This window comes from Podarcis vaucheri, assembly GCF_965113315.1.
Source record: "Podarcis vaucheri genome assembly, chromosome: 5".
Lineage (NCBI taxonomy): Eukaryota > Metazoa > Chordata > Lepidosauria > Squamata > Lacertidae > Podarcis > Podarcis vaucheri.
In genome coordinates this window covers 58,471,601-58,486,041 of record NC_138763.1, presented here as the reverse complement: position 1 = coordinate 58,486,041, position 14,441 = coordinate 58,471,601, and the positions used below count along the sequence as shown (strand labels likewise).

The following is a 14,441-nucleotide window of genomic DNA, read 5'->3' as shown; positions in this document are numbered from 1 at the left end:
TCCGTACAGGCCAGTCGTGTCCAACTCTAGGGTTGTGCGCCCATCTCACTTAAGAGGCCGGGGGCCAGCGCTGTCCGGAGACACTTCCGGGTCACGTGGCCAGCGTGACGAAGCTGCTCTGGCGAGCCAGCACCAGTGCAGCACATGGAAACGCTGTTTACCTTCCCACTAGAAAGCGGTACCTATTTATCTACTTGCACTTAGGGGTTCTTTCGAACTGCTAGGTGGGCAGGAGCTGGGACCGAAAGACGGGAGCTCATCCCGCTGCGGGAATTCGAATTGCCGACCATACGATCGGCAAGCCCTAGGCACTTTGGTTTTACCCACAGCGCCACCCGCGTCCCTCTCAAAAGTAAAAAACCAAATTAAACAATTTCTACATAAACCGTAAGATCTGAAATAAAGATACAAAAATTAATATCAATAGCAGTAACAACCCAACCCCCTAAACAATACCCCAGCCTGATCATTCTCAGCTTTTGTAGCTACAGGGCCCCACCCTTCCACGTCAGGTGGAAAAGGCCTGAAAGGCAGGGAGCAGGTCTTCCAGGATTCCAAATTCTCTGAAAAAAATGGATCTTAGGAGTGTAATAAACAATTCTGTATGATATATTTGTCCCAGAACACTATGTATGTTTGTTTTGGATTATTTATAAACCTCTAAACACTACAAAATGCCGCAGTGGCGTACAATAAAAAATACAACATATCAATGGATATCTTTGCACAAAGAAGGGTTGACCTGAAAAGTTGTTCACCCTGAATGCCATGTAGAAAGAGATACTTCTGGGTGAGCAGAAGGCTTGAAACCTAAGTCTCCTAGAAATGAAGATAAAGGGGAGGAGGAGAGGGGAGAATGACAAGATCAGAAATGACGGGGTGGAGGTGGCAGGCAAATCCTTAGAAGGCTTACTGTCATTCATCGCTCAGCCTGTCCTTATAATGCTCCTGACCTAAGGAATTATCTTGGTAGGGCAGCCTTCAGCGCTAGTTTAAATAATCAGCAGTAAATAGCCTGGTCAATACAAATGTAGAGCTGTATCCAAGGTATCTTAAGCATGTTGCCTGTTCAAAGCTTTTTCTGCTTTCTGTTTTCATGCTGTGTTTACACTGAGTATGGAATAATGAGGGTGCATATAACTTTACTCTTAGTGACTCTCTGGCAGACAGTATAAATCTGTGCATTAGAGTGTAAATCCCGTTGGGGCATGTAGGGCCTTCTGATCTGTAGTATCCAGTCACATGAGGCCAATTGGATGTCAGAGGTTGTTGTTTTATCTCTTTCTCCTCCCCCTCTTAACCACTGTCTGGAAACTTCATATTTCCTTTATCATAGTCCCTTTAAAATTAGATTATAACCATCTCCCAAATACAAATCCTGCCTTCTCTTTTCTCAGTTTTCATCAGCTCGTGTTAGTGTCATAGTAACTCATCTGCTAGGCACTGAGAGAGCACATTTGTGGGGCTTGGTGATGGCTTTTGCTCAGCTTATGGAAGAGCCCAACTCAGCATTCAAGTATACTAGCAACCAGCTGGGAATGAAATGCTCTGGATTTTGGTTGAATACAATACCATTCAGGAGGACAGTTCATGGCATCTGGTTTATAATAAAACACTGGAATATATAGAACTGCAGCTAATATAAAGTGACACATATTACCTCAATATTCAGGAGTGCTCAGTCTAGCTAACATAGGCTAGAAACAGATGACCAGCTATCAAGTGGATTTTTCAATTTTCTCTGTTTTTAAAAAGTGTAGGGGTATTTCACCACCCCTTGCACCAGTGAAGATTGGTAGTGTATGATAAAAATTACCTCTACCAAGTGCCTTTCTTTCATTAACTACATTGTATGATGGTCATGTGTATTAATCCAGAGGTTCTGCTGTATTTGAGTTGTATCCAACTAAGTCATACACAGATTGGACCCACTGAAATTAATTGAGCTAAGTTGGTCATGTGTATTATTTTAATTTGGTCTACTTTGATTAAGACCATCATTGGATGCAACTCTCTGTCAGTAAGTACCATAGAAAAGCAGGGCGGCCTCATGGGCTAGTGAGCAAGTATCCAAAGTGAGAAGTATTTTTGGATCCAGCTTTTGTCCAGAACAGTTTCATCTTTGTCTCCTGCATGTTCAGTTCAGAAACCATATATGTAGGGTGCAGTCTGGGGGCTAGAGAAAGGGACTGCAAATGCCTCCAGGAAGTCCCATATTTACTTGATTTAGGAGGGAAATCAGTCCTTTCATCACCCAGTAATATATTTTTGTGGATTTTCTGGTATCCTAAGGGATAGTGTAGAGGCTAAAATAAACTTCCAGCTGAGAAAGAGAACAGGAGGTAGTTAGTGATGGACTGAGCTGGGAGCCAGTTGCACTGACCGTTTAGAGAAGTCACACTTCCTTTTCTACCATTTAAATTACTGTTGTTGAAAGAGAAGTAGCCTACATCACCAGGGATTTGAGAGTGTTTAGATAGGCAAAGATCTAGATATTGTTGAGTATTATTTTGATTGAGGTATTATCATGGGACTACATGGGAGCATATAGTACACTCGATACAATCCAGGATCTAATGCAAAATATTTCTAGAACTGAAAGATTATGGGCAGATGCATTCAGAGGGAAGCCGTGATGTATTTCTATTTTTGACGCCAGACAAAAGAGCGCAAAGCACGCACAGATTCTCACTGCTTATGATTCTAGTTTAGGCAGCGGCCCTATTCCCCCTAAGTTCTTCCAGAGTTTAAGCCTCTTGACCTCAAATGAAGACTGATCCTTCGGGGCAAAATTTCATACATACATACTTGCACACACATAGTGAGAGCTACACACATTTATTCTGGAGTTCTTTAGGGTTTTCATTATTACTTGGGAGTCTTTAACCACTTAATCAGATTGAACCAAGTGCCTTGCTAGATACTTGTGCATGACTCATCACCGGACTTCAACAGCTGTTACCGGAACATGTCCATCTGCTTCACTAATGTCTATTATTTCCTTCTTTTTTGTGTGTGTCTGTTAGGTTTTAAATGAAGCCATTGGAGCAATGATGTACCACACTATCACTCTCACCCGGGAAGACCTAGAGAAGTTCAAGGCCTTACGAGTCATTGTTCGAATAGGCAGCGGTTATGACAACATAGACATCAAAGCTGCAGGGGAACTTGGTATGTTTTAGACATAACTTCAGTGCCTCCTCCTTAACTAAGTTCTTGGTTTTCGTTCTAAGGAGAACAAATTACTTGATTGTCTCAGAATCATGTTTACAGCAGGTTTCTGGTTGGAGTGACTTTGATTCCATCCCTGCATACGACAAAGCAGCTCTGTTTTGCTTGCTGCGATGCAGCTGCTTCAAAGACCATATGGGAACTCCAGTGCAGATAGCACAGTTTTATTGCAGCTAAGGGCTTCCACATTCTCAACTGTAAACTGAATAAAACATCGTGTAATGTTCTGATGGGACATGAAGCTCCACTGGCAGAGATGGTCCATAGATTACTATGGTGTTGGTTACTTTGCCTCCTCCTTTCTGGTGGCTGCTGCCTGTTGCATACTTGGATAGCCTGCCAGCACAGATACAATACCATAGAGCAACATCCATGGCCATGCAAGCATTTGATTAGACTCTAATGCTCCAGATCAACAGTTGGCAAGTTTCTTCAAAAAAAAACATTGTTTAACGGAATGGCCTGGCATATAGACAATAGTCCCCTTGGTTTTAAATCTCTTAGCAATGAAGTCTCTTTTTGCCTGACAACAAATATAGGCAACTAATTATGTTATCCTTAACTAGATTTAAGAATTATAACATATTGGCCATTTCTGTGTGCTACTAAAATGCTAGTGAGCTGTTTGCAAGCAGCACCGTTAATTGTTTTATCACTAATGAGTGCCACTGCATTAGCATATAAAATAAAATTGATCTTTATAGGGTGCCAGCTGTATATGTTTGTCGATAGGGTGTCATTAAAGTGATTAATTGCTACGGAGTACTCCATTGTAAATCTTAATAAAACTAAAGAAACACACATTCTCTGCAGCAGGCATTCTAAACAAGACACTTTGCTGGATCATCTACAGGGTCTTTTTTTCTTATTAAAAAATAATCTCTAACTTGCCTGAGAGCTCTTTGCTGTTTTACTTACAGCATGACTTTGCTGTCAGAGATTTGTAGACTGAGAAGCTTCTCATGGATTTTTTTGGTTTTTTTAAGTAATCAAGGGCTGCCATGTACATTTTGAATTTTTCCTTCTGATGGCTCTTTCCCTGTCTCCAGTCCACTGCTTTTCTATGCATATAATGAATGAATGAAATAATGAAAAAAAGAAAGAGAATATAATCAGATGTAATTCTAACTGCTTTAAGTGTGTGTGTGTGTGTGTGTGTGTGTGTGTGTGTGTGTGTGTGTACCCTACATCTATATATTTACTATATCCATTGGGAAGATTTTTAGTCCAGTGAAGAGCCACCACTGGCATTCTTGCTTAAAAGACCTCAGTTGGCTTATAAAGACTGTCGGAATTGGCACAAGTGATCTAGGTGGAATATTGGTCTAGCTCGTTATTAGATAGCTCTTTATCCTTATCCTTTAAAATAGGAAAACCACTGACAGCAGAGAGAAAAATGCCTACTGGCACCTGAGGCTTTGGGGCCTTGTTGACATTTAAGTCTTAATGTATGCATTGCAATTCCATCTTGTTTTTTCTCCTTATTTTGGTACATTGCTCATGGCAAACTTGGTGGCTATTAAAAGTTATACATTTACTTGAGTGCTTTGCACCTTTTTCCATACCACCTCCAGCTGCCCTCATCTGTAGCATGAAGTGAGCTACTTCTGCCACTTTTCCTGTGAATATTTGCCCAGGCTGATTTAAGGGGGAAATACTGTTAAAGGGAAGCACTAAACTACAGTGGGAAGTACAACTGTGCACTGTAGTCAAGTGTAGACATTAGAGCAGGCATAGGCAAGCCCGGCCCTCCAAATGTTTTGGGACTACAACTCCCATCATCCCTAGCTAACAAGACCAGTGGTCAGGGTTGTTGGGAGTTGTAGTCCCAAAACATCTGGGGGGCTGAGTTTGCCTATGGCTGCATTAGAGTGTCAAGACACTCCAGAGCCATGAAGCTCAGCAGCTGACCAAATAGCAAGCAATATGTACATATTATTCAGTGTTTCATACACAACATGTTTGGTGATCGCTTTCAGGCCCCTGAATAGCTCTTTAATGCTATTTTTAAAATTGTATATCGATAAAAGGACTAAGTCTGAGAAACGGGATCAAGTTGAGTTTTGTTTTTAAAGTACTTTGGACAGATGGAGGAAAGTATGCTAATGCCATAATTCCTGGTGTGATGGGGACATAATTCTGCAGGCCTGGAAAAGGAGCAAATTGTGCTGAACTTTTCATTCTCTGGAATCCTGGCAGGAGTCAGTCCTGTGCTGAGTGAACATTGTTAATGCTTTGCCAAAGCTGCTTACACTACTTAACCCTAGTATCTCACCTTGCATGTCTAGGCATTACCTTGGGTAGCAGCTCCATCCCATGAAGGTGAATAATCTTCCTGCATGTAGAAGGGGCAGGAAAAGCCATATTACTTAGCAGCCTCATTTGAAATCTTAAGGGAAGGATGACTTAAAAGGAGTAAGGAGTGTTAGGACTGAGACAGGGATGGGGAACTTGTGGCCCTCCAAATGACCACAGTTCCCATTTCCCCTGACCATTGGTCATGATGGGTTGGACTGGTGGGCGTTGGACTCCCACCAGCATCTGAGAGTCACTGGTCTAAGACCTTCCACAAAACAGCATTTAATTTTAAACCCTAGCTGGTTTAAGATCAGCCCCATATGGTGATATTGTGTGGAATCAACTCAGTTTTGATTTATTGCTTATAACCAGATGGTCAGCATATAACAAACAAGATGCTTTTTCCTGCGTGCCTTCTAGAGCAGATGTTCTCAAACTATAATCCACAAACACTAGTGGTCTGTGAGTTCCATTCCAGACATCCACAGGAAGGTTGGAAATAGTTGACAATATCTGAATTTGGCCCTGAATTTTTCATAAATTCGTTCTTTGTCAAAGTAGCCATGTTTGGCGGGTGAAATGAAACAAGTTTAAAAGGGCCTGTCCTTAGCCATGGTTTTCATACTGTGGTGCTGGTGCAGACTACTAAAATTTTCATACAACATTTCCCCTTTCCTTTGAGTTTTATTCATGAGTTAGATGCACCATAACTTAGATGCAATGCACAAAGGTCATAAGGGCCATCAGCTTCAAAGCTGGTACAAATGGCCTGAACAGGCACATGGTAACAGATTCTCAGGACTCTAAGAATGGCGCTGGAAGGGTTGTTCGCTTTAGGCTGTAGCTCAATGGCAGGGCATGTGTTCTGCATACAGAAGGCCCCAGGTTCAATTCCTGGTGTCTTCAGTTGAAAGGATCAGGGAGCAGGTGAGAAAAAAACACCCTTCTTTTCCAAAGAGCTGCTGCCAGTTGGAGTCAACAGCATGGGGCTAGGGTAACCTGGTATAAGACAACTTCCTATGTTCCTTGGCCTGCTTCCAAGCAGAAGGAGGCTGGCTTAGAACCTGCTGTGTCTTTCTATGCTCAGGGACTTCAGCACCACCACATAAGAAGAGCCTTCTGGGTCAGGCCAAAGGGGGACCATCCAGTCCTGCATCCTGTTTTCACAGTGGCCACCCAAACGCCTGTGGGAAACACAAGAGCCCTACCTCTCTCCTCTGGCTTCCAGCAGCTGCTCTTCAGAAGCATTGCTGCCTCCAAGCGTGAAGTGTGGGGACAGCTCTCGTGGCCAGTAGCCATTAGTAACTCTTTGTTCTCATGTTAAAGCTGCAGCATGCATTACACATTATGAATTGTTCCAAGAGATCACAGAGAACATAGTTAACTGGGAACACCATGCTAGTGGCCTTCAAAGTATTTTTTTAAGTTTGCACTGGTGTGAAACCTTGAGATTTCCTGGCCCACAGTCTTGATCACTAAAACGTAGGTTTCTGCCCCATTCACCAGGAATTGCTGTTTGCAACATCCCCTCGGCTGCAGTAGAAGAGACGGCAGACTCCACGATGTGCCATGTCCTGAATCTCTACAGACGGAACACGTGGCTCTACCAGGCACTGAGGGAAGGGACCAGAGTGCAGAGCGTGGAGCAGATTCGGGAGGTGGCTTCTGGAGCAGCTCGTATTAGAGGCGAAACCCTCGGCCTAATTGGATTTGGTATGTTTATTCAAAATGGGTCACATTTCTTTCACTAAAACAACAGGGGGTTGGGCTTTACAAGGAGATCTGCATGGATTCTGACATCATGCTTTGCAACTGCAACATTTGCTTGAGGAAGCTGCAGCCTTGCACAGTGTGTGTTGAAGGAGGAGGTGGGTATTTAAAATCCCTGGCTGTTTTTCTCTCACCAGAGAAAAATATCATTTATGCAGTTTGCAGAATTCAGCTAAAACATCTGCTTGCTTTTAGCTCACAGTCCACAGAAGCCCTGCTTGTGAGGGGCTCAGAGCTCCTGAGTTCAACTGTTCCAGTACAATGCAAAACAAGGAGCACAGCCTCATCAGCCGATGAGACTAGAGATGCTCAATTGCAAACTAGCTTATGCTCTGTGAGCTATGGTCACTCTCCAGTAGTTGCTGTTGGGAGCCTCAGTACTCTTTTGGTTCACCCCACCTCCACGAACACTCAGTATAAATTTGGCAAATTAATAGGCATTTGCGCATATTTTTCTCCAACTTCTTCTACACCAGGTCCCGAGTTGTACTTTAATGAGTAATTGCAGTCAAAGATAGGTGTGCTTCTTCCATTCCATCTGTTCAGAAATATGGCAGTCAAGAAAGGGAGAGAGAGAGAGAGAGAGAGAAACCATCCCAGCAGAATCCGCATTATTTTATTCCATTCACCTATTTTCCGACACGAAGGCATGATTACGTCTGGTTCTTTGGCTTTCTCTCCATTTTCTGAAAAGAAGACTCCTATCTTGATGTAGAAGTCGGTTAGTTGAGCCCAGGCAGTGACATTGAATTGGAATGACATTGTGGATAATGACCTGCTGATTGCACTGCAGCTGTCCCTCTTTATCAGAAGAGCCTTATTAAACCTTTGCTTCCAAACCATGACAGTTGTCTTAGTCATGCCCAATTAAATAGCCATTCAGCAAGAGCGCAGAAGGAAAGGGTGGGGGGGAGGCTACAGCAAACAAGTTGCTCTTATAATAAATAAGGCTCAGAGGGGTTTTGTTGTTGTTGTTCTACCAAAGATGATCATAATCAGATTTCCTTAACATGACTTCCTCTTTTAGGTCAAAGGCTTAAATGTGGCTAGAACCCAGCACTTTAGTTACCACTGTGGATGTGGAAGATCTGCACTCTAGTACTTTTGATAAGCTGTGTTACTTATTTGCAGTGGGCATTCGTTCCTTGCCCACTAGAGTTTCTTCCTTCCAGTTTGAGAATTTGGCATTACACTAGTGTTGCATTCCCTTTATGGATTCATATAGCAATGCCTGTTCATTTTAATTGCATTTGAAGTGCATTGGCAAATAGTTAATGGACTTAAAAAAAATAATGCGGTAGCTGCTTGTATTCTAAAGGCAGATTCAAATAATGCCCTTATACACGCTGCATTACATGGTTCATGTTTGACCTTCAACTAAGTTGGCAGTAAGACTCTACTCTAAGAATCCAGCTCTTGGAGATTTAAAACCTAACAGTAGGGAAGGAGAAAGACACAAATCATGATGTTCTCTGATACCCTCTTGCTCATGTAAAAATGGGCTTCTGGTATGTTGTCCCCTCTTTCCCCCAACCCAATTTTGCATTACAGTAAATGAAATTCCAGGTCAATTGACATGAGGCAGTTGTCAAGTTCTTAGGGCAAGGTGCCATCATTTAAAAATATATAATGAGTAGCAGGTAATGAATAATGGGGGCTTGCTGATAATAGCTATCATTTGTATATTCATGGTATGCATTTGTGAATTCTTGCAGTCTAAAAGAAGAGCTATTGTCCTTTAAAAGCAGATCAGGACAGTATTATTACTATGCCACTGGAACAGGCTTTGCACACCTTGTGACCCTATGAACTAAAAGTAGCCCACTGGCCACTACAGAAACTTCCATTTCTGTAGTGCCAGAAAAAAAGTAAGCCAATAATACCATAAAAAGTCAAAATCATTGAAATGACAGGACAGTGCAGGTAGGCTTTCTGTTCTTAGCATTCACAAGGAGTTATTTTCTTGGTTATAGATCATTTCAGTGCTGGTCAGGGAGGTGAATGATACCTGGGCCCCACAATTTAATTTTAAATTACCGTATTTTTCGCTCTATAACACGCACCCGACCATAACACGCACATAGTTTTTAGAGGAGGAAAACAAGAAAAAAATATTCTAAATGAAATAGTGGATATATGATTTTTGTGGTTCATGCTGTGGCCACAGACATGTGATCTAACAGTGAGTTTGGAGTAGCCCAATGCAAAAATCCTGAGGATCCATGTGGATCCATGCTTTGTAACCACGGAGGAGGGAAGGTAGGGGAACCATGGATCCTCTGCTCACGACTACAGCAGGACACCCCCCCCCCCGCCACCCATAGGCATTCGCTCCATAACACGCACAGACATTTCCCCTTACTTTCTAGGAGGAAAAAAGTGAGTGTTATGGTACAAAAAATATGGTAGATTAAAAACGTACCACAAATATAAAGCTGCTCCAGTTTGGCCATGTTGCAAACTCGCTGCCTATTTATGAAGCCTGCTGGTATGGTAGCCCAGCATTGACTGGGCATGTGGCAGATAGTAAGATGCATGAAGTGAGTGGTAAAACTTGCAAAGCGCCTCTCCTTGTCTCTGACCAGTGTGCTAGTATCATTTCCTCCCATTTTTCAGGTGCCGCATTTCAGCAGCACTAACACAGGGATATAACACAGGAGAGAATCAGTGCAGCATGAACACCTTTGCTGTGGTCAGAGAAAGCGTTTGGCAGCAAGTCGTGCCAATTGGTACCATTCAGTGCACCCGTTGGAATTCATGCAGCGAATGCCAAGCCTGTTATGACATTTCTCTGCCTTTTTCTTTTTTCTTTTGGCTTAGGTCGCACTGCGCAAGCAGTTGCAGTTCGAGCCAAGGCGTTTGGCTTCAATGTGATCTTTTATGACCCATACCTGCAGGATGGCATAGAAAGGTCCCTGGGAGTCCAGCGGGTCTACACACTCCAGGATCTGCTGTACCAGAGCGACTGTGTGTCGTTACACTGTAACCTCAATGAACATAATCACCACCTTATCAATGACTTTACGATTAAGCAGGTAATTCTGAATGGAGGAGGATCATCTTGTTGGCTCCAACTGCGCTCTAGGAATGTGTGGCTGCTGAGGTCTGGAATTCCTGCTGGCACAGTGATAATGCCAAGCAGCTGCAAACAATAATCATATGCATTTTTACCTTTGGGATAGTTGAGAGTTATAGCTAATCTGCTCATCTGTCTTTTGCACATTATATATGTTAAGTGATGGAACTTAAGCAGGTTGGTTTAATGCTTGCCAGTAAATTACAGTTAGCAGCCTAACGTTGCAGAATGTAACACACCTACAATACTTTTTGCTTTTTTTGCTCTAGTCATTTGGTCTTGTTGGCGCAAGACTTGCTTACATCAATGGCTTATTTGAAATACAGTGGTACCTTGGATTACATACGCTTCAGGTTACATACGCTTCAGGTTACAGACTCCGCTAACCCAGAAATAGTGCTTCAGGTTAAGAACTTTGCTTCAGGATGAGAACAGAAATCGTGCTCCGGTGGCGCGGCAGCAGTGGGAGGCCCCATTAGCTAAAGTGGTGCTTCAGGTTAAGGACAGTTTCAGGTTAAGAACGGACCTCCGGAACGAATTAAGTACTTAACCCGAGGTACCACTGTAGAGCATTTTGAGGAACTGGGCAGGAGTCTTTCATCCAGGTTCTCCTCATCCTTGCTCTTTTGAAATAACAACATGAGACCCCTAATCTCAGGGTTGTGGGTTTGAACCCCATGTTGTGGGGAAAACTCCTGCATTGCAGGGGGTTGGACTAGATGGCCCATGTGGTCCCTACCGACTCTACAATTCTATGTGTCATAAAGTAATGCCCAGACTAGCCCAACACAAGCACAGTTTCCCAGACATGTTCAGGGCAAAGGTCACCTAGGTGACCAGAAAAAACTGTGCATTAAATTCTGCCAGAGGAAATCTCAGTCAACAGTTGTTCTTTTGTTCCTAATTCAGTCATGAGTTCTAGATTCCTGCCCCACCCCCCAAAATGGCTGGTTTCTCTCCCAAAGGCTGAGGAATCTGCTTCTGTCCTGCTGTTTTTATCCTATACTGCTGTGGTTCTGCAGCTATCTTTATTATCCCTATTCCATGCAAAATGAACACATGGATAAGTAGCAAATGGACTCTTAGCATAATGTTCATTGTGCAGCGTTTAATAGCCTAGGAAAGCACCTTGGACACAAAGTATGTTGGTGCTAAAATGTAATGCTTCCAGAGTGGTATATTCTACTATTTGGATATTTATTTACCATAGTGAAGAGTTCAGGAAATCTGTAAGAAGTGCTTTTGCGGTTGAAAGAGAGATCTCAGGTAGCATTTAAAAACCAGCAGCAGGTATGCAATGCTCTCATTCAAAAATTTACACAGCAGGCTGTTAGGCCAAAACTGATAATTATTTTCCTAGCGCTAGTTTCAATGGCCTCGTCCCCAGTATTTTGCCTCTTAGACATTGTCATACCAGGGGCTCCTCTCAAGTGCAATGGTGTGCCATTGTGCCACTGATCTCGTTCAGGACATCCAAACCCAAGACAGGGCTTACATTGGTGCTGGGCAGTGGTAATATACTCTATTAATATATTCTATTAATCAGTTTCCAAAGTATGTTATTGAGTCAGTTGCGTTTGCTGGAGGAGGAGGAGGAGGCCCTTTGCTCCAGAGGAAGATGAAAATGGTTGACAAATTATTGGGCATTTTCCGTGAAATTAATTATCTCTTTCCAGCATCTGCTTGTAGCCTTGTCTGTTCCTTTGCTGCTATCAGTATTTGTGCTGACTCACGTACTCTCCAGCCTCATGCAGACCCAGAACGCATCCCACAATGACACCATTCTTTGCTAGGATGAGGGGGGAAAAGTTCATAGAATCAGTTCAGTGGTGAAGAACCTATGCCCCTCGAGATGCAGTTGGAATCTAATTCCCATCAGTCTCGGTCAGCATAAGCCATGGTCAGATGGGTGTTGCAATCCAGCAATATCTTGAGGGCTGCTGCTTCCCCTCTCTTGCAGAGGCCAGAGGATGCTACATTACGGGAGTGATGGCAATGCTCTGCTTATGTCCTGCTGTTGGTAATAGTAGTGCTTATGGTCCTTTCTTTCTCCCTTCAGATGAGGCAGGGAGCATTTTTGGTAAACACAGCCCGTGGTGGTCTGGTGGATGAAAAGGCCTTAACTCAAGCCCTGAAGGAAGGAAGGATACGAGGGGCAGCACTGGATGTGCATGAATCGGAACCATTTAGGTAAGTCGAGATCTCACTTGTAGCATTTTGTACTTCTATCCTGCGTGTTCTCGAAGGCTCAGTCTAGGCCATTTCTAGCCATGTAATAATGAACCAACAAGGTGCCTGTGGGATGCCTGTGTTAACGGAAAAATCCGAGGGCTCCCTTGGACAAAAACAAAGACACCAACCAGGATAACGTGGAGCAAAACAGCAGCCTGTAGGCTTGGCCTTTATTGAACTGTTGCAACAGGGTGCTCCCCTCACTTGCAGGAGAAAGGAAAGACACAGAAAAAAAATGGTGTGCAAGGTCTTATAAAGACTTTTGAAATTCCCATCCTGTAGATCAAGCCCACCCCCAGAAACATCATGCATACATCACAGAAAGGGGGGGGGTTGAGGGAGGAGTTGTGGTGGTAACCTGAGTGTCCTGTCACCTGGCTGGTTTCCCCTTTCCCCCTCCCCATGAGTACTTTCCAGGTGACAGAGGGGAGTTTGCAGTTTCCTGCCCCCAGAGGGAAGAGCTGATTATTGTCCTTTGTTCCAGTCTGTGCTGCATCCACTCCCATATGCAAGTTCTTTGTGATCTTGATGGTCTTCTGTCTAGGACTATCAGGGTTGGCATAGCAACTGGGCAGGGCTAATGTGGATATGCTGGTATGCTGAAGGGATTATGGGTGCCCTGTATCAAACCTTCCCCATTTTGTAGTCCTTCCTTCATGGAGTAAAATAAAAGTGGAACAGTGCAAATCGATGTATGGTTGATTTTCTATGAATTTATAACAGAAGCGTAGCGTATGTAGTGTGTGAGTGTGAGTGAAGTTTGTACAAACTGAATGATTGGGGGGGGGGGTTTCCTGCTACACCTGCAAGCAGGACCTAAGCACAGCGCCACTCCTATGGCTTCCAGAAAGTGGCATTCAGCAGCATACTGCCTCCCAACACCAGAGGTAGAACATAGCTGTTGTGGCTTGTTGCCACAGGTAGCTTTATCCTGGTTAAAGAGAAGAGAGCTTAACTATGATCCTGGTTTCAGGTGACATGCTAAGCTAGGGGTGAGGAAGGCTAGATGTGGCCTTCTGGCCCTCTCTGTCATTACCAGCTTAAAATGCAGCCAGGCCATTCTTTTTCTTAATTTGGATCAAAGCTGGTTTGGGGAAAATGTGTCAAAATGCAGAGTTTCATAACAGGATAGATCTGGATTGTGGCTAAGGCCTTGTGTCCACTGCTTCCCAAACCAACAATGGGAGTGCACTGCCTGCAGAGTAAATGGGGAGCGTGTTCATAGCCTGAATCATCGTGCAGTGCAGTGCAGATGGTCTCCCCTCAAGCTGAACTTGTTTGTGGATACCGCTGGAAGGATCTAAGAGAAGCAAGTCTTGGAATCAAGAGACATGTGGGAAGCACTTATTTTTATGAAATGGGCAGCCAGATGGCGCACAGCATGTGTAGCAAAATGTGGATGAGAGATGTTTTACCATATAAAAATCAACTTTAAAAGAAAATGAGAGAGAATGTGACGAGTTTGGTCAATCATCTGTCTGCTTAAAGACAATATAGGTACATGCCTTTGCCCTCCTCCCCACCCTCAATGCTGCCCCTTCTCTCCTGCCTTTGCAACACCCAGGAATTAAAGCCAGAAGTCTCTCATTAACCATACATGGTGTTCTACTTCAGATACTACGGTTTGGAGGTTTGGAACAAGCCAGGGTGTTAAACCAGCTTAAAACTGATTATAAGATCCTGGCATCTTCTAAGACTGGTAGCTATTGTTTTCTGGTTTGGGCAAAATGGGATTCTGTGGTTAGTAGGAGACTTCTGGGTTTAATTACTGCACACTTAAAAGGGCTTGTGTGTGTAGACAAAAGGCTCAGACGTACTCCAGTTATTAAGCCAA

The 14,441-nt window shown here is 43.4% G+C and overlaps 1 protein-coding gene across 10 annotated transcripts in view; it reads left to right on the top strand.

Moving 5' to 3' along the window:
- CTBP2 (C-terminal binding protein 2) overlaps positions 1–14,441 on the top strand; it is a 212,588-nt gene that overhangs the window by 187,414 nt on the left and 10,733 nt on the right. For all 10 annotated transcript variants that reach the window (XR_014219877.1, XR_014219878.1, XM_082222749.1 and 7 more), the window contains 4 exons: positions 3,027–3,171; positions 7,036–7,242; positions 10,120–10,334; positions 12,435–12,565. Coding sequence is in view for 8 of the 10 variants with exons in the window: in XM_082222749.1 (XP_082078875.1) it covers positions 3,027–3,171; positions 7,036–7,242; positions 10,120–10,334; positions 12,435–12,565 (698 nt within the window). In the remaining 2 variants the exon portion in view is untranslated. The remainder of the gene's footprint in view (positions 1–3,026; positions 3,172–7,035; positions 7,243–10,119; positions 10,335–12,434; positions 12,566–14,441) is intronic.